The sequence below is a fragment of the Adiantum capillus-veneris genome, chromosome 27 (genome assembly GCF_014529385.1).
Source record: "Adiantum capillus-veneris isolate H3 chromosome 27, ASM1452938v2, whole genome shotgun sequence".
Lineage (NCBI taxonomy): Eukaryota > Viridiplantae > Streptophyta > Polypodiopsida > Polypodiales > Pteridaceae > Adiantum > Adiantum capillus-veneris.
This window is the reverse complement of record NC_140957.1, coordinates 78921855-78941516: the sequence shown is the minus strand read 5'-3', so window position 1 is coordinate 78941516 and position 19662 is coordinate 78921855. Positions and strand designations below refer to the sequence as shown.

The following is a 19662-nucleotide window of genomic DNA, read 5'->3' as shown; positions in this document are numbered from 1 at the left end:
ACATACTTCCAAAATTTTCTAAAACATATCAATATTGGTTTTGAAAATAGCCCCTTGAAAAGATAAAACCAAATATATCTTCAAAAATTATATTTCCATTAAACAAAAAAAAATCACTAAAATTTTTCTTTTTTTGTTATATCTTCGAAAAGTAACACATTAAGTAACAAAACTTCCATTAAAGTTATCCCCTTTTTGTTATGTGCAATCAAACTTCAACATTTATTTTATTTGGAATATAAAGTCTCTTGACTTTTGAAAAGCCTTGTAACTTCTTATATTTTATATTTATGAGAAAGGCTCTCATGTCTTACAGTCTTCTCCTGTACTTTTGCATTTTAGATTAGACGTTTTGTAAGGTCTATTTTGAAATGAAACAGGGAGTGACACGTGGACGCCCTCTCCTTCCTTGAAAATTTTAAGCTGCATTATAAAGAGTATAGATTGGACGACCTTCACCCATAAGCAAGCCAAAAATATGTGATGTGTGAATGATGACCCGCGTGTGAGTATGGATTAAGCCACGGGCAATCATGGCCACAATCAAGCATGTCATAATCTAATGTGTACAAAACATGACACGCAATAAATGAGCGATCGAAAACCATCCAACCAATCCTACTAAGAGTTAATGGTCCAACAAATGGGTAAATATAATCAAGTTGAGGTCAACATGTATGCAAAAATTTATGATACAATCCATTATCATTCTGATGTTGCGGATTCTGACAACATCATGAACTACATTGTGAGGGGGGATCGCATACCTAGCTAAGTGCATTTGGGAGCAAGGAATGTGAGTGTGAAGAGGGGGACCGAAAGTCCATTGCCCCAAATTGCATCTAGCATGGTATGAGGTCCCTTTGGGAGGAGAATTGGACTCTATACAGTATAGGGACACACATTAGGAAAGAGCCCCTTTTCCCAGGTCAAAATCCCCAAAAGGCAATATTTACGGTGCTCAAGAAAAAGAAAGAAAATAGGTTTGCCACCATTTCCTTGGGCCATGTGGCATAAAATCGACAAGGTTTATCGTTTATTTCGAGCAGTTCCTGTGGTTCCTGACGAGTCTTCTTCCGCTATCAGGAGTCCATACATGACCCGTTTAAAGGAGTCGATAATGACCCGTTTAAAGGTTTGTCGCGCCCTTACACGAGAGAGAGAGAGAGAGAGAGAGACCTGCGCAGGTGCATGCTATGCCGAGGGGCAGCTGGCCAAGCTGGTTCATGATCATGATGAGTCTTGTCGCGTTAATGTTGAGTTCATGTAGTGGGCGATGGCGAGCTCTCTCTCAGCAAGATTGCTTGAACCAAATGTGCGACGGTGTGCGGGTAAGCTATCCATTCAAACTCAGCAACAACACCCACTGCCCATCGTATGACTCTTCCTTCGACCTCGACTGCCAGCTCTCCCAAGGTCAAGAGCGCTTATATTTGAACAACATCACTAACATTACTAATTACTTATATTTGAACAACATTACCGCGTCTGGTTACTCGAATGCGGCGGTCCCTAGAAGAGTATTGCACATAGACTTTGACGGTATCATTGTGGATTCCACCGGCCTTAATGCCTCCTTCACCACACTCCCCAATGGCTCATGTATCCCTTCCACAGTACCACCTACCTTGGCACTTCCTCCCTACCCCTCACCTTTCTTCTTTTCTGACGATAACCTCTTTGGTAGCTTTGGTTGTTCCGTATTGGGTGTTATTGCTAGTGGTGAGCTCCTTTCAGATGCCTCTATGTCAAAGCTGAAGTCATCAAAGATAGAGATCGGTGGTTGCTATGTGCTTTGCCCAGGTTCGTGTTCTCTCTCTCTTTTTATATATATATATATATATATATATATATAGATTGGTTATCCCAATTCTCTTCTAAATAAAGGTCTTGAGTTCAAATTCCATTAGATAGATCTGTGAGGTCTCCTGGATTGTGATGGTAAAACTTCCCTCTCTCTCTCTCTCTCTCTCTCTCTCTCTCTCACACACACACACACACACACAAACTATTTAAAGCTTAAGACCACGTAAAGTTTGGTGGTCATCAAATGAATCTTTGAGGTCTTTCTGGATTTGTTCCTATGATGTTGAAAATATTCTTCTTCTTTTTATTCTCCCCCCCCCTCTCTCTCTCTCTCTCTCTCTCTCTCTCTCTCTCACACACACACACACACACACTCGCACGCGAGCACACCCATCCTCTATTTTTTTTTATTTTTCATCTTTGTAAATTAGACATCATCTTCAAAAACAATATTAAATCTTAATTGATTACCAAATATATTTTTTTTTCTCAAGTTCAATTATCTCTTTGTTGCAAACTTCTTTATAGGAGAGGATGAGGTTAACCCAATCTGTGGAGGTCGTGCATGTTGCAACTCCAGCTTAACTAGCGGGATATCGCTTCGAGATATTGCTATTCTTGTTCAGTATCCGGAGACTCCTAATCCGATTAACCAATGCAGTAGTATGTATTCGACCATCTTTTACCCTGGCAAATATACAAACTTTTCGAGGCAAACCTATGGAGTAAAACTCGGTTGGGCCTTGCCATCAAACCAATCTATTGAAGACATTAAACAAAGTCCTGAGTTTGCATGCTCCGACCACTCCAACCCAACCATTGTGCCGCAAGTTCCTGGGTACTATTGCTCTTGCCAACATGGATTTCAGGGTGATGGATATGCGCAAGGACTTGGTTGTGCAGGTAGCATCTACAACTTATTAGATAACATCTCATTCTCTTATAAATGCAGTTGCATCATTTTTACACATAAGTATGTCCATGTTTTCAAGTAGATTTAGTAACAATCTCTTTTTAAGTGTGTCCAAAATGTTACCATTTACTTCTTAATGCTTTCTAACAACCTACTTTGAACAGACCTAGTGCCTCTCCTTTAATAGAATTGCATTTCTCAAAAGATACCCTCTAAGATATCTTCTTCCTGTCCTCCTACGCCTCTCCCTATTCATGTTCCTCACTCCTCCTCCCCGAACGCCTCCTCTTCGAACCATCTCGAGCAGGAGTCACTCAACAATTTTTCGAATGGCCAAGCAATCTGATCGTGGAATTCTCACAACCTTGTCGCATTTAAAGGGAGACCATCATTTCGAACCTACCGTTTTGCAATCTAATCGTGCTAAAAACGCATTGACCTTCACATACCCTCATGTCCTTGCTGTAACATACCTTGCAAGTAGTGCGCTCCAAGAGACGACCTTCTTAGCTCGATAGCATTGATCACGGATGGAGTATGCATTGAGAGAGAGAGAGAGAGAGAGAGAGAGAGAGATCCACATCTGCCTGCAAAAAAATAGGTGCATTCGTTCCAAAAAATAGGGGGCCTGCACGCATGCATGCAAAGGACATGTTTAGCAGTGGCTAAAGTGAGTCACCACATCATCTTCCTCGATTCTCTTCAAGGTTTTAGTTTTCAAAATTGTATCGACCTACTTGCTTGACTTTAAATATAATACACCAATAAGTCTCAAATATTCTCCTCTTCCCGTATTTTGCTTTACTATTCAACCCCTCCTCTGCTCTTCTGCCTCCTCTCGTCCCCTCCCTTCTCATTAGCTCTACATCAATTTCTATCTTTCTCTCATATGTACTACGCTAACTGCCTTCTTCTACAAAGCGACGACGTGTTGCCACCTTGAAGCCTCTGTCTCCTCCCTGCACGCATTGACATTGAAGGCCTCCGTCTCCTCCTTGCCCTCTCATGGCCTCTTCAAGACACCAAGGAAATGACGGTGATAGCTTCGCAGGGCATGGCCTGCATGATAGATCAAGGCCATGCTTCATGAGGGATTGGCTTAAGCCCCTCTCAAGTCGTGACAGCCCACCCACACCGCTTCGCCTCTCTTGCTTCTTCCATGTCACCCTTTTTCCCCATTGTTATTCATCTCCTCTCCGTTCCTTCTTTCTGCCAAAGTCCCTACCCCTGCCCATGTTGTGCCTCGAGGTCCATGGCATCAAATTGATGTGGAGGGAGAGAGAGAGAGAGAGAGAGAGAGAGAGAGAGAGAGAGAGAGAGAGGCGCTTTCATGTGCGCAACCAAGCAACATCAAGCAGGATAGAGAGCCGCTCCACATGTCGAGTGTCTTTTTGCATGTATCTTTTTTCTTAAGAGTAAAGTACTCATACCAAAGCAGCATCTTCGGAAATTCTCATGCAATTTTTTTTCTCAAAATGGGTATCCCCTACTACTTGGTCTCCCTTTATTAAGGCGAATCTCTTCTATCCGCTCCTTTTCAAAAAGACAAACCCCGTCCCCCCCTCTCCCTTTGCGAATCACTTCGGCCTCCATTGTCGGTTGCTACAGTGCCAAGCACGAACAGAGAGATCCTCCTACACCCTCCTTGTTCGGCCGAATTCCATCTCTTGTCAAAGGCTCCACTGACTATCATTCTACCTATCTTTGCTCTATACCCTTCGTGCTCGCAAGGAGGACACATACACACACACACATAGAGAGAGAGAGAGAGAGAGAGAGAGAGAGAGATGCTAATCCCCTCCTGCATTTGCTCTATACCTTGTGTGCTCGCAAGGGGAAACACACACACACACACAGACCCTCCAGATGCAATCTACTGTATCTATTTTTGTCTTCTCTCCCCATAACTCTCAAGTAGCACCTGCACGGGCGAAGGAAGAGAGAGAGAGAGAGAGAGAGAGAACGTTGTCTCTAAGCATGATGATCCTCCCCCTAATCATCGTAGCTGATCGGCCTGTACCTCAGCTTGCACGTGCTGCTAGTTTCGCCTGCATCATCCCTTGCGGCCTTGTAGTGCGCCTGTGGCCTTAATGAAGGAGCTCCCCTCTTGGCTTTTATAGTTCATACACAGACACAATTGCTCCATCACGTTCACGCCCACCTAGCACGTCTCCAGCTTCATGCGCCAAGCGAGTGTGTGCATGCACACACACACACATCCTGTAGGCATTCGGAGTTCATCATCAGCTTCAGGAAGGGGGGGGGGGGGGGGGGGGGGGGGGGGGGAGAGAGAGAGAGAGAGAGAGAGAGAGAGAGGAGATTCCTGAGCCGACCTTCATCTGCGCCAAACACTTGTTTGTGACACGAGTACGGAAGAGGAGGGACGCCCACACACAAATAGAGGGAAATATCTCCTCCCAAGGCTTAGAATCCCATTATAAATTCCCAACATGCCCTTCAAATTTTCCAAAATTCCCATAGATAAAAAAATTGTAGCTTTTCATAAGAAGACTGATTGTGTATTAATACAAGATGCTTCATTATCTTTAGACCTAATTCCATTTAGTGCGAGGCAATTTTTCAGAAATTACATTCTAAGCAAGCAAAAACGGATCTCATTGTCAAAAAGGAATAAAGACTAGAAAATCTTTAACAAATCCAACCAAAATAGATACAAGGGTATTTTGGGAATTTTTTAAATTGGAGGGGTGTTTTGGGAATTTCCACAAATTAGAGGGTATTTTGGTAATTTTTCCATAACTTAATAAGAGAGAGAGAGGTTTTCTTTTTTCTTTACCCAAACTGAGATATCTTGTGAGATTCCCCTCAATGAGACATGAATGCCAACCTACTTGATTATTTATTCGTGTAGGGTAGCTTTGGCTCTTACATACAAAACTAAGATTCCATTCAAACTTAGTACATGCCTTCAATTAATGCATAACAAATACATATATCGCACATAACATTATATTCCTTGTTTCTTAATCTTCATGACATGACATTTTTCTTAGTTTTCCATTCAAAATTGTTGAAATATCAAGTTCAACATGTACAACTCATGGCTTACTATCACCAACAATCATCATTATTGGCATGCTTTGATGGATACACATACTACAACTCGATTACACCAAGTTGGTCTACCTATTGGAGTAATGGCACTTTTATCTGTCCAACTCACTTACTAGCGGTTCACACTAAACCAACGTACTAGTTTCCCTTTATGGTGCTTTCTCTTTTATGCATTCTAGACTTCTTATCTTGAGTTAGTGAAGAAGAAGAAGAAGAAGGTTTTGACTCCATGTGCATGTGTGTGTATGCACGCACGCACACACTTACAAGGGCTCAAGCTCTCCCCTTTTCTATCTCTTAATATGGTATCAAAGCTTCATTCTGTCTAAGAAGCTTGAAGCAACAAGCAGGAGCAGTAGAAGAAGGCGCAATCTCCAGATTTTTGGGAGCCATCACCCAACGATCTCCGATTGAAATGCTTCTGTTTGGAGATTGTGCATCTCCGGTTCGTGTGCAATCCTTTGGACTAAGAGTGTATAGCTAGATTTCCATTCCTTGATTTCTATCTTTGAGTTAGAGTGCATTCGCATGCAAGAACGTTGAGTTTCAAGCTTCTATAGATCTATTGTTCGGTGGTGCAAAAAACTTCAGTTTGGCTACAGTGCTCACAAATACTATTGCATATTGTGAATCAAATGTATGTACGCATATTGTGGCTATAGAATTCATAAATACTATTTAGTATTGTGAAGCAGGTGCATGTACGCATATTCTAGTTATAGGTGGTAAATGACTATTTTTAGCAAGCTACTCAAAACTTGTCGTCTAACAATGATGGACTTAACCAAATTGTCAAAGAGAAGATAGACAAGAACAACCTCCATGCTTGTAAGTTTAGAATGATCAATTTCCTTATGGGTAAAGGGTATTGGGAGTATATTGATAGAGAGCATGAGACAGCACCAACATTACAAAGCAAGGTGCAACTACTATCCAGATAAAGGACTATAAGGATTGGAACCAGGGAGCTCGAAAGGTCACATATTGGCTTTTTGTGAGTGTCCAGGCCTGCTTGACATGCTTCTAGGGTTGCATTTATAGTTTATAGATTTTATCTACCAAAACACACTTTGTCGACTTAGCTAATGATTCTGCTTTCTTTATAGATTGCGATTTGGTTCATTTTTTGACAATCACCTGAGCTTTAGTCTCTACTTGACCTTGGAGTTTTCGTTTCCTTTCCTCTTATTGGAATTAGGGTTGCAGAGAAACGCACGCAGCTTGGAGAAGACGAAGGAAGCTCAAGGCACACAGTGGAGAGTGTATTACTTAGTGTGCAATGGAAAGATGGATAGCCCTAGAGTGATGGGTGTATGTACAATGCTCAAGGGAAAAAACCTCCTAAAGAGGGAAAAAATGCCCCGACGGTCCTAGTGTGTTCACACACATCACTACCACATGTATATGGTAACAAATTCCCCCTGGAGTGATGCGGTGAACGAGAGCTGGCACATGAGTAAAGGGAAGTGCCATGCCCTGAGGACATGATCAGTCCACAAAGCGGAGTAAGCCCAAAGCTTTGCGGAAAGCTTCAAGACAATGCCTTTGTGAAAAGATCTGCAAGGTTCTCTTGTGTTGGCACATAAGCCAAGCTGATCTCTCCTGCTGAGAGCCTCTTCCTGACATAGTGGTAATGCACCTCAATGTGCTTTGTGCGAGCATGAAAAACTGGGTTCCTCGCAACTGCCAATACGCTCTGACTGTCAGTGTAGATAGTGTTGGCAGTGTCCTGTCCAACACCCAAATCAGTCTGAGCCATACACACTCAACCATAGCTGTGAAGACTGCCATGTACTCAGCCTCACAACTCGAAGTGGCCACAGTAGGTTGCTTCTTGCTCAACCATGATATACATGAACTGCCAAGCATGAAACAAAAGCCACTTGTGGACACTCGCATGTCAAAACAACCAACCCAATCTGAGCCTGAATAAGCATGTAAGTCTGGCGGCAATGATCCCCCCTTGGGATAAAACAAGCCAAGATGTAAAGTTCCACTAAGGTAGCGAAAAATCCTCTTGACAACCTGCCAATGCTTAGACCCTGGGCTATGCATAAATCTGTTGACCTGTGAGACTACAAACTGAATATCCAGCCTCGTGTTGCATACATAAATGAGGCAGCCAACAGCAGTTTGGTAAAGAGTGACATCAGTAGGATCGCCAGCATCATGTAGACTCAACTTCAAACCTGTTTCCATGGGAGTGGCAATAGGTTTGCAATCCTCAAGTCCAAACTTACATAGCAATGTCTCTGTGTAACTTTTCTGACACAAGGCAATACCACCATCACACTGCTTAAACTATATACCCAAGTAATGATGCAACAGCCCCAAATCTTTCATCTTGAAAGTAGCATTCAAATCAGCTTTAAATTCAGCAATATGTCTCTCATTTGGTCCAGTGATCAGCAAATTATCGACATAAAGAACCACAATGAGAAGTACATCACCCTCACGCTTTACATACAGTGTGCTTTCTGTTGGACTGTTACAAAAATCTCGTTTAACCAAATGAGTGTCAGCTTTCTCATACCAAGCACGAGGAGATTGCTTCAACCCATACAAAGCCTTCTTACATCTGCACACTTTGTCCTCTTGTCCTTTTATGACAAAACCGCGAGGTTGCGTTACATAAACTTCCTCAAATATGTCACCATTCAAGAAAGCAGTAACAAGGTTTGATTGATGTACATCCCAGCCAAAATGAGCTGCCAATGCACATAGAAAATGCACAGTAGTCATACGACAAGTGGGAGCAAAAGTTTCTTCATAATCTATGCCTTTTTTTGTGCATAACCCTTTGCAACAAGTCGAGACTTATGGCGATCAGTCTCACCATCCAGCTTGCGTTTCAACTTGTAAACCCACTTCGTACCTATGGCCTTTTTTCCAGGAGGCAAATCACATAAAGTCCATGTGTCATTTTCTATAAGTGCATCATATTCTGATTGCATGACAGCCATCCAATTTTTTGAATTCTGTGCTTCATCAAAAGATAGAGGCTCCTCAACATCATGTAAGCTAGTCCAGCCAAAGCATAACAATCTGATGCATAAGATGCATGGCAAGAGGCTAAACGAGTACGACTAGACAAAGGTGCATCCAATTTACTGTCACACAAAGTGTGCACCAGCCATTTTGGCATACCTCTCATTTTCAGCCCTTTCCTCAGCCTTGCTACATGTATGAACAACCATCCATTAATGTTGTTTAGCAGTACTTGTAACCTTAAGAAGTTGTTCTAAGTATTCAACAATTTTTGGAAACTAAAATTGTTCATGATACTACGTGCTCAAAATGGTCTATAAAACGGATTTGACCAGCACCTAGGAACTTTGTCGCGACACATAATTGAAATAGCGGGTGCCAATGTCAGTCCCAGAGACTCATATTCTCCACATGTGAAATATGTCTCAGAAAATGATGGCAGAAGAAGTGACATCTAACAAATACAAGATGTACTTGTGTGTGGAGGTAACTACAAACACTCACTGACATGAGTGAGAGGGACCCTCATATACTTTGTTCCACACTGGCTAAAACAAACTCCTTGAGTTCCTAGGCCATTTTGTATCCCATGTGACAACATGTGCCAAAGAAAACACTATGTATAGGTCTAAAATTCTTTGCTCTTACATGACCTTGACATGTCTCTGAAGAGAAAAATGTTTGAAAGCATTCAAGCTTATTTATCCAACTTAAGAAAGGCAAGAAAATCATATTCAAAAGTGGAAAAAACCAAATCATATGCATACCTGGAGGTTGAACATAATGTTCACTTACCTGTAGCCATGAGCACTTTGCAAACCTAAAAGAAACAACTGGAAAAACCCTAGTTATTGCCTTTGCAATCCAAACCCCTTGGTTAGCTTTTACAATGTCCAACTGCTTGGACTTTGCATGAAAAGTGCACAACCTAGCAGCCAACAGTGACCAACACAGTCTACTGTGTCTAACAGTGATTGAAGTCAACTTTGGAAGTTGAACTTGTCCACTACCCCTTGGTAGCTTGTGGACATCTTTCCTTGAAAGTGCAAGTGTGAAGGTTCCAAGAATTGATCATCAACACGTAGTAAGTAATCATGAGCTGGGTCTTCCCCTAAAATTGTGCTCGTATAGACACTCTTAGTGCTATAAACAAAATAGGATATTCGCTCAAGTTGGAATCATATTCACAACTCCATCTTTTGTAGACCTAAAAGTTCATAATCTTGGGTTTTTGTGAATAGTCGTGTTGTCCGAAATGCTTTCTTCATCTATACACCTTGGTAGAGATAAGCCTTTACGAGTTTAATACTTTCAAAAACTCAACTTGATTGTCACACATAAAGAATCGATGGGTACTCAACTAAATAGAATTTTTTGGTCTTGAAAGCAATCATTGATGGATTACAAACAAATGGCTCTTAGCCATTCCGAAATAGAGGACTCTTAGCCCTTCAAAAATAGATGGCTTTGAGCCCTTCTTGTTTCCATATCGACATAGAAAGATTTTAGTAAAATCATGCCTAATTTTACTTTTCCTGCAAAGAATTAGAAAAGAGAAAGAGAGATCTTTTTTGGCTACAAGGAAGCGTACAATAGTGTGCTTGTACAAGGCTCTTGTAGAGAGAGGTAACATAAGTCACCTCTTGACCCACCTACCTTGTATGTGGTCGTGATTGTACCAAGGTGACTTAAGTATGGCACTTTGCCTCTGAATAAACAAAATTAAAAAATGTTTTAAAACATCAATAACTTAGCTCGTACTTGATATAGTAGCTAGTGTTATAGAAAAAGCGTAAATAATAATGAGATGGAATTATGTCTACCTCACTAGCATGTTGTGCACGCACAGGTGTAAACCCTTGGTGACAATGATGGCCCCTATAGATTGAGCTTATACCAGAAGTTCCTTGCACAAGCGGGCATGGATACATCACAATTTGTCATTGTCATACGTAAATTATGAGCTTATACCCTCACTTTGCCAAATTTCCACAATTGTGCCAATGGTGTTGATTCGAAGTCAACGGCAAGATCTTGGCATGGGTTAGAAGCCTTGCTTCTCATGAATGTTGTCAAAGCACTTTTCTTTGTACAATTTAGGAAATCCTTGTCGACTTAAAGGTTAAAATGTAGAAAAACAAGAAAACTTGAAATTTCCTAGCATGGTTACTCTATTGTGGCCAGTTGTCTTGAGTTTTCAAAATAAAAACTCACTTGAATTTAGTTCATAGCCATATCTATTGCGCAAGACAGTGTTGCCGTATGCACCATATACGTCATCTTGGCACATAATGAAATAATCTACATACACTTGCCAAGTCCTCCCCTAAGTTCATATGCTCATAGCATATTCCAAATGTGGGAAGTCTTATCTTTGCATGATACATCTCAATAGCCCCACTTTGGATGCTACCATTGCTCATAGCTAACAGATACTCTTGCTCACATACAGATGTCATAACAATGTAAATCTTGTCAAATTGTACATCGTATTGAGAAGCAAAAAAACAATTGCAAGTTAAGTAAGTTGTACCTGCTTAGCGTGATTTTTTTTGCCCTTGACCATATAGGGTTGTCTTGATCTGGACTGCAACTCAAAAAAAACAATGCCTAGGAACCATATCCTAGCAAGAATGCAAATCCAGAACGTGAAATAGAGAGACTCTTGTCGACGTCTCAAAGAGGAACGAATGGTTGATCATACCGGACACCCTTCATCAAGTCCAACCATTGGCCATGCCGATCTTCGTGAGATTCTCAAGCACTACCGGTGGCCTTGCCGTTGCATCAAAATATAAGGTTTTGGAAACCTCTCCGACGAAGTTCCATGGCATGTGCCATTTATGGTGAGAAGTCATGCTTCTAATCGAGACCATTTCGTACTCAAGCCATGCTTGATTTTGGTCTTCAAGTCAATCATTGGTCATTGGATAGTTAAAGTTTTCTAAACAAAAACCTCTACATGGTCCAGCCTTGTTGGGTCTTACGCTTGTGACAAGACATGCTTGTACAAGAATTTGATAACAACATTGTTTGCACAAGCATTGCTTGTGCCTTGATACAACATGTTTTTGAGGAAAATAATAAACAAAATTGATATCTATTACTTACGTCATAAATGACCTCAAGCAACTTGCTTTGGCAATAGCATGGCCAGGATGTTCGAGCTTCCATAATTCTCAAACTGATTACCAATATCGGCATTGCCTTACACCCAAAATTGCGAGATGAAAAGAAAGAGAGAGAGAGAGAGAGAGAGACAACTGTCGGCTTCCTAAATTCCCATTGCAAGAAATTCCAAATGTTGCAGATTGTCTGCTTGTATGACTTCAATTGGAATACTTTCCCTTAAACTAGAATTCCGTGTACAAGCAAATTTCGAGGCCTAAACATGCATGCTGGTCATAAAAAAATTGATGATTGCTGACAATTGGCAAACTTCCTTCACTTTGAAGGATTTGCCTTGCCTTGGTGGCTATGGAAGGATGTGTGTTCGGGGTGGACATGCATGCTTAGTTGAAAGTAGGATAAATTTTGGGTGGCCTTGGGCACCCACCATTTGAAACCACCTTCAAAAGAAGTAAATACCCCTTGGGCCATGGCAAAACCAGAGAGAGAGAGAGAGAGAGAGAGAGAGAGAGAGAGAGAGAGAGAGAGAGAGAGAGAGAGAGAGAGAGAGAGAGAGAGAGAGAGAGAGAGAGAGAGAGAGAGAAAGATGTCTATTTCATGAAGGTCCATGGCACGATGTACTCTCCCTTAGGGTTTGTTCTCGGTGAGCTCCAGCCGAGAGCTCCAGCCGATTGTACCTTGTAGCTAGGAGGAATTTCCTGTAGTTCCACCCCTGCCATGAGACCTCGCATGAAAGGGAGAGACATGAGAGAGAGAGAGAGAGAGAGAGAGAGAGAGAGAGAGAGAGAGAGAGAGAGAGAGAGAGAGAGAGAGAGAGAGAGAGAGAGAGAGAGAGAGAGAGCATGCATCATGCAACGTTCATGCAAAGCTTTCCCCCTCCTCCATAGTTGCTCTTCCCTAAGCTCTGATGCCAGTGTAAGACTCTGACACAATAACCTCCCAACCATACTATATATAGGCCCCTGGCCCTCTGGCTCTTAGCTGCATATAGACCCCCATACTAAACGTGAGTTCTGGCCCTCGCCTGGGCCTATCTTACCTTAGGCATGATACCCCTCGGAGCAGAGAAGCTCTGCATAATCACTAATGTACCTTGGTGAATACGCATATCTCCACATTGACTGATACTACAGTCGTACTGCACCGAGTTGGTCTACCTACTAGAGTGATGGCACACTTATCTACTCACCTCACTCACTAGCGATTTTTATTAGCCCGTTGTATTAGGTTCCTTTTATGTTTTATTTCCCTTATGTTTTGTAGACCTCTTATCTTGAGTTAGTGAAGAAGAAGAAGTACAGTCTTTTTCCTCCATCTTTGTGTGTGTGTGCGCGCCTGCGCATGCGTGTGTGCTTGCAAGAGCTCAAGCTCTTTCCTTCTCTATCTCTTGATAGTCCCACTTGCTTGGGTAGCCTTGCAGTCATCCACTCACTCCTGGTGTCAAAGCCTTCCTCTTGTTCATCTCCCAAGTCTATCGCATCACGTTGATTATAAGTTCCAAGTCACTCTTCGTTCAAACTCAAAACTATTAGTTGGTGAGGTGGCAACAATTGGTCCCACTTGCTTGGGTAGCCTTGCAGTCATCCACTCACTCGTTGTGTCAAAATCTTCCTCTTGTTCAAAAAATATCTCACAATTTTCTCCCAAATCTAACTCATCATGTTAATTATAAGTTTCAACCCACTCTGTAGATACTCTCAAGAGGTGCTCTCTGTAATCATCTTAATATATCCCGTGAGTTCAATTGGAGGCATTATTTGATGGAAAAACTTTAGTCAAATTAACATATACATCAACAAAAGGGGCTTCTATGACGCATGCTATATAGGGGGTTCTCAATAGTGCACTCCACGAGTAAATACTATATATAAAAGGCGGAGGTGCATGCAAATAGGATTTTCATGTGGTTGTCATCAGGCATCAGAGGTCAGAGCCATAAACAATGTGAGGGCAATAGTGACTAGGGATGGCATAAGCTTCCAACACTTCCTTCAAGAATAGACTTAGTGAAATTGATCAAGTTGAGAAGAGTGATTAGGGATGAGATATTAGAGATTGGTTATGTACATTATGGGTTGAGCTAGTCTTCTTTCTAATTTTTCTTATATAAGGGAGGGGATTCGCCCTAATGAGGTTACATACCTAAACTTTGGCAAATAGACTTCTTCTGCCTCTTTCTTCTTCTGTTGCACTTTCTCCACATCAAATTTAACTTTCTGTTCTGTTTCTCTGTATTTTGCAATAGTCTTCATTGCTTCTGTAACGCATTGTTAAAGAAAATTCCATATTGCTTGGGCCATACTTCAATGGAAACTGTAGAAATGGGCTCTAAATTGGGCTTCTCTAGATGAAAATAATCAGGACTAGGCATCTCATGAGCCTTCCATGTACCCTTGTATGCAGGGTTGTCAATCATGGAGACATACCACTTGGCCTTAAAGGCAAGATATTTCTTTTTTGGCCTTGTCCATTCACCGCATCCAGGGCCATCCATACATTTTGGGTTAGGAATCGTGAGGCTTGTTGAGGACATTGCGGTAGGCATTATGTGCGTCGGGTGAGGGTCGCGTTGTTGGTATCATAGAGCTTACTTTGATCAAACTTTCCTACTACAATTGATGCATGTTGGATCTGTACTCGCTTCAAAGTTGTCGACTAAAAGCTTTGTGAGGAGAAACACCTTCAATAAGTAAGCCTTTTTTATGTTGCATATTGCAAAGATACACACATAGCACACCCTCAAATTACAAAGACAATGCCCTCGTTTACTCTTTTTTTTTTTTGCCTTCCATCTGCCCCATAATGAATAGCAAAGAAAATTATGCCTCACAAGGAAAACAAAGAATTTAGAGTAGACCAAATGCAATCAGATCCCGAATCCGTGACAAATTGGAAACTAAATTATCTCGCTTCAAGAAAATATTTTTGATATTTTGAATTTACAAGGTTTCTGAGTATTTTCACTCATAGAAGTCGTGCAAGGTTCATTCACCCCTCAAAAACTTCTTGGCTTTTTCATAAAACAACCAGCTCTCTATTAAAGCATAGAAATGCCAATTCCGAATTAAAAATCTTTTAGTGTCGGATTCAATTTTTTGCTTTAGCCTCTGCACTAGCTTGCAACATACCATGTTTACTAAGAAGAATCCACAAAGAGCCCAGATTCATCTTTAAAAGGAAGGGCAAGTTTCAAGTTATCCATAAGGCAACGGACTATATTCAATACGAATAATATTGACCAAACACTACAACATCCCCACTAGGTATCAGTATCTACTCTCTCTCTCTCTCTCTCTCTCTCTCTCTCTCTCTCTCTCTCTCTCTCTCTCTCACACACACACACACACACACACACACACACATACACACATGCACATATACAAGAGCAAACTATTAAAACAAAGGGCTATGCATTAAGTTTCTCTCATGGCTCAAGAGGTTCTAAGACAGATCCACCCATAATGAAGCCTGGCATACCACATCCCAAAATCTATGCTTTGCCTCAATTATTCTTACAAAATTGTCTGAGACACCTATTCACATGACCCCCCAATTTAGATGGTGGTTTTACAAACTTCTTCCCAAAAATCTTTGATAACATGCCCAAATACACCTAGCCAATTTTAAAGGTTCTACAAGCAATGAAGCCACCTTCCAAATGAAGGGCCATGTTTTATGATAATCTTAAGTCTTACTTGTCTTTCTTGACTACCACCTTCAAAACAGGCTTTTGGTTGTGTATTGAGATGCCTACAACACTTTCTAAATGGTTGTTTGACAAACAATTTGAATTGTGCACTCTACGGACATATAAGTCCTTTATAGACAATGGAATACACCAACACTCTTACATGGTCACACAATTGTCATGATTCCTTAGGCCACAAGGTGATTCCATACCCTAAGAGGCAAGAGAAGAACCTTTGGTACCCAATTCTCCACTAGTGCCTTTGAATGAAGAGGGAAGAAGGATAGGTATAATCTCTTTAGAAGAGCAAAATGCAATTTTGGCCAACAAGAGAACTAAGAGAGATAAAGACAAAGAGTTGAAGGAAGAGTAGGAACTAAAAAGGAAGAGAGGTAAAGCTAAAGTGGAAGATAAGCTAGAGAGCAATAAACAAAGGATGTCAAAGAATCTAGTATTTTCTTATAAATTCAACGGAATTAAATTATGAAAGGAGAGAGTTTTCCCTGAAGAGCATTTTGCGAGGAGAACAAAGATTGTGCCGAAATGATTTCATTACACATATACACATTAAAATAGCAAACATTGTACATAACTTGAAGAGAAATTTTAGAATTAAGATTGACAACTCATTGAGGATTGGATTTTCTTGAAGTCATTCCTCCTTCAAAAGGACTTTGTGTTATAATTCTCTCAAAAAGAGCCTTGAATACAAGATTATGTTGTTGCAAACCAAGAACATGATGAGCTTCATGATTCCATGGTGTAACCCTCCTTCCAAAACCCTAAATATCCCAACAAGGAGGGGTAGATGAGGGTGACAAGAAGTATTTGTTAAGCACATAAGCGATAATTTTTTAGTGTGCTTACTCCATCAGCAAGCTTTTAGCATATCTAGAATAATAGATAAGGAGAATAAGAAGACAAAGAGATCAATTTCTTGGATTTGCATCCATAGCCTAGTTCTTGTGCAAGGAAACCCACCCTTGAGCTCCCATGTGAGAGGGAGTGTGAGAAAGAGTGAGAAAATCCCATGAGCCCCTTCTTCTCGTTTTGCTCACTCCCCACCACTTGCCAAAAGTTCTCAAATGGAATTCTTATTACATGGACCAATAAAGAGTAAACATTCTAAAATGCAAATGAGTGCATACTATGACACTTACCCCTCCATGTTATCTTGAAAAGAACCGCCTCCCCCCCCCCCCCTCTTCTCTTTTGAGTTGTCTTTGGTAAGGGTGCTCTCTCTCTCTCTCTCTCTCTCTCTCTCTCTCTCTCTCATAAACACACACACACACCAATTTCCACAAAGCAAGTACAAGTGCTTTGTTGTTGTTATTGGCTTAGGAGAATTCTATGTCGCATTGCTTTCCCCTTTGGCTCAACTGCTTCCTTAGTTTCCATAGGCTTGGAGCCCTTCTTACCCCCTAGCTAAAAGTGATTCCTTGAGGCAACCATGGTATGATGGGGATGTGATATATGAATGCCAAGGTAGCTTTAAGTTGTTGTGAGTTGAGATACTCATCTCTTCAGATAGGCGTACACAAAAATTTTGTTTTTATTTTTTTTTAATCTATCTTTTTGTAGATAGTGGCTTTGAGATGTACATGTTACCATATCCATGTGGTAGTGACAGCCGTGGCATTTTTTCCCTTACTAGGAGGCTTTTCCCTCGTGCATTGCATACGCCCATCACTCTAGGTCTATCTTATCTTTCTATTACATGATAAATAATACACTCTCTATTGTGTGCCTTGAGCTTCCTTCATCTTCTCCAAGATGTGTGTGTTTCCCTACAACCCTATTTCCAACAATTGGTATCACAGCAAGTTGCGTCCTCCCAGGCTTAGTTGCGAGCATCACCAGCACACGCTTGCTCACTTTCTTAGATTTTATGTGAGCTTTGTGAGTGTTTGTAGGTTGAAAAATATTTTGGGAAAACTCATAGAGCTTAGTTTTCACAGACTAGGATCATTTCGGCCTCCGTTTCCACTACAAAAATACTACGTAGGCAATTTTGTCATTTTGTGCAAAAATTTTGTTAGTGTCTTTTTCTACATAACATGTCCCTTACATTCTTCTACAGGTTGTGCTATATAGCATGTGTTGGTCTCACTTTGTTTCTCCTCTTTTTGAGTAGTTTTCACATCAAGTGTAGGCAATCACCATGGCTAACACAACACAGATGTGTTCAAGATGTTTGCTGCTGAGGATAAATTAGATGGGGACAATTACCCAATGTGGGCTTACATGATGCAACATGTACTTTGTCAAAGGGCGTTTGGAATGTTGTGAAGGGCATTGATGTATCCCTAATTCTGAGGATGCAGGTGATGTTGAGGATGTTGCAGGTTTTGGTGGTAGGGTTAATACTGCTAGAGTTGTTTTGCCTATGGCTAAACAAGTTTGTTGGGATGTAAGAGATGCGCAGGCTCATGCATTGATTGCATTGTCTGTGAAGCGCACAATTATTCCTCACATTCGTTCAACAAAATTTGCAAAATAGGCTTGGGATATTATGGCTGGTCTTTATGCAAGTCGCAATGAGGCTAAAATTGCATTGTTGCATAAAGAGCTGGAGTCAAAGATTATGCATGAGGAAGATGAAATGGACACTTTCCTTGCTGGTATCAAGGATATAAATGAGCAACTTATTTTTGTAGGCAAGGTCATTTCTGACAGTTCCCTTGTGCAGATTGTTCTTGATGCTTTGCCAGATTCTTACCACAGACTCTTGCTAGTACTTGGAGACTTATGAACCAAGGAAATCCAGAAATTGTCAAGTTTGATACATTATGCACATTGCTATTGTTGCAAGATTCACTTTACAAAAAAACAGGGCTAAACAACGTGCAATTGAACAGGCCTTTATCGTTGCTTAAAGAAAAGGTAGTAACAACAATGTAGCTACTTCTCATGGTTCTTTGGCGAGTAGAAAACCACATGTTTCCAATGCTTCTGCTGGCAACACCTCGTCTAGGAATTCTAGTGAAAAGGGCAAAAAGAAGATGCATTGCCATTATTATAAATCTAATGATCACTTGATCAAGCAGTGTCCAAAATTGAAGGCTAAAGAGGCTAAGAAGAAAGAGGTTGGTTCCACTACAAGTGCAGCTATTGTTGAGACTTCTATGAAAGGAGATTGTGATGCTGATGTTGATGCACAATGGGATTTTAGTGAAGTGCACTTATGATCCTTCTGTCCATGATGCATGTATGTCAGTTTTTGCAGATGCTCATGTATGGTACTTTGACAGTGGTTCTACAAAGCACATTACCTCTCATCGTGACTTATTTACCTCTCTCAAGGATGTCCCTCATGGGAATTCATTCATTTGTGTAGACAATGCCTCTTATCCGGTCAAGGGAGTTGGAAAGATTGTGCTGACTGTTGCAAATGGCAGTTATTTCACACTTGTTGATGCACTTTATGTATCTAGGATCAAGAAGAACCTTTTCTCTGTATCTGCACTTGCTAGACTTGGTCTTATTGTCAATTTTGTGGATGACAGATGTACAGTTCATGATCTCAGTTTTGGTAATGAGATTGTTGCATCAAGCATTTTATGTCATGGGCTGTATAAGCCCACTTTGTATGCCAAATGTGGGAAGAATATTTCAAATGCAGATGTGGATTTTAAGGCTATTTTAGATGCAAAACTTTGGCATGCACGTTTTGGACATCTGAATTTTGCTAGTTTGTTGCATTTGCAAAAATCTAATGTCTCTAAATGTACCATGGGCACCCTCTGTTGGGGGGATCAGTATATGTCTCATGAATTTAATGTATTTTTGGCTAGTCATTGTATAAAACACCAATGTATAGTGCTATATACACCTCAGCAAAACGGTGTTGCTGAAAGGAAAAACAGCAAATGCCATGATGTATGGTCAAGAGTCAAGCTATGCCACATGAGTTTTGGCTTGAGGCTATCATGTGTGCCACTTATGTACTAAACAAGTGTCCTACAAAAGCTTTGCAGTCTATGACTCCATATGAACCATGGCATGATAGAAAGCCATCTATTGCGTTTTTGGTTGTTTGGCTTATGCTTTGGTGCCACAAACA

General features: G+C 40.9%; 1 protein-coding gene across 3 annotated transcripts in view; it reads left to right on the top strand.

Moving 5' to 3' along the window:
- Positions 1 to 872: 872 nt before the first annotated feature.
- LOC147422256 (wall-associated receptor kinase 1-like) overlaps positions 873 to 19662 on the top strand; it is a 112942-nt gene continuing 94152 nt past the window's right edge. The window contains exons 1-2 of one of the 3 annotated variants that reach the window (XM_086503448.1): positions 873 to 1803; positions 2335 to 2709. In XM_086503448.1, coding sequence (XP_086359574.1) covers positions 1197 to 1803; positions 2335 to 2709 — 982 coding nt within the window. In that variant the 5' untranslated portion in view covers positions 873 to 1196. The remainder of the gene's footprint in view (positions 1804 to 2334; positions 2710 to 19662) is intronic. The other 2 variants (XM_086503447.1, XM_086503449.1) reach the window with 2 other exon arrangements.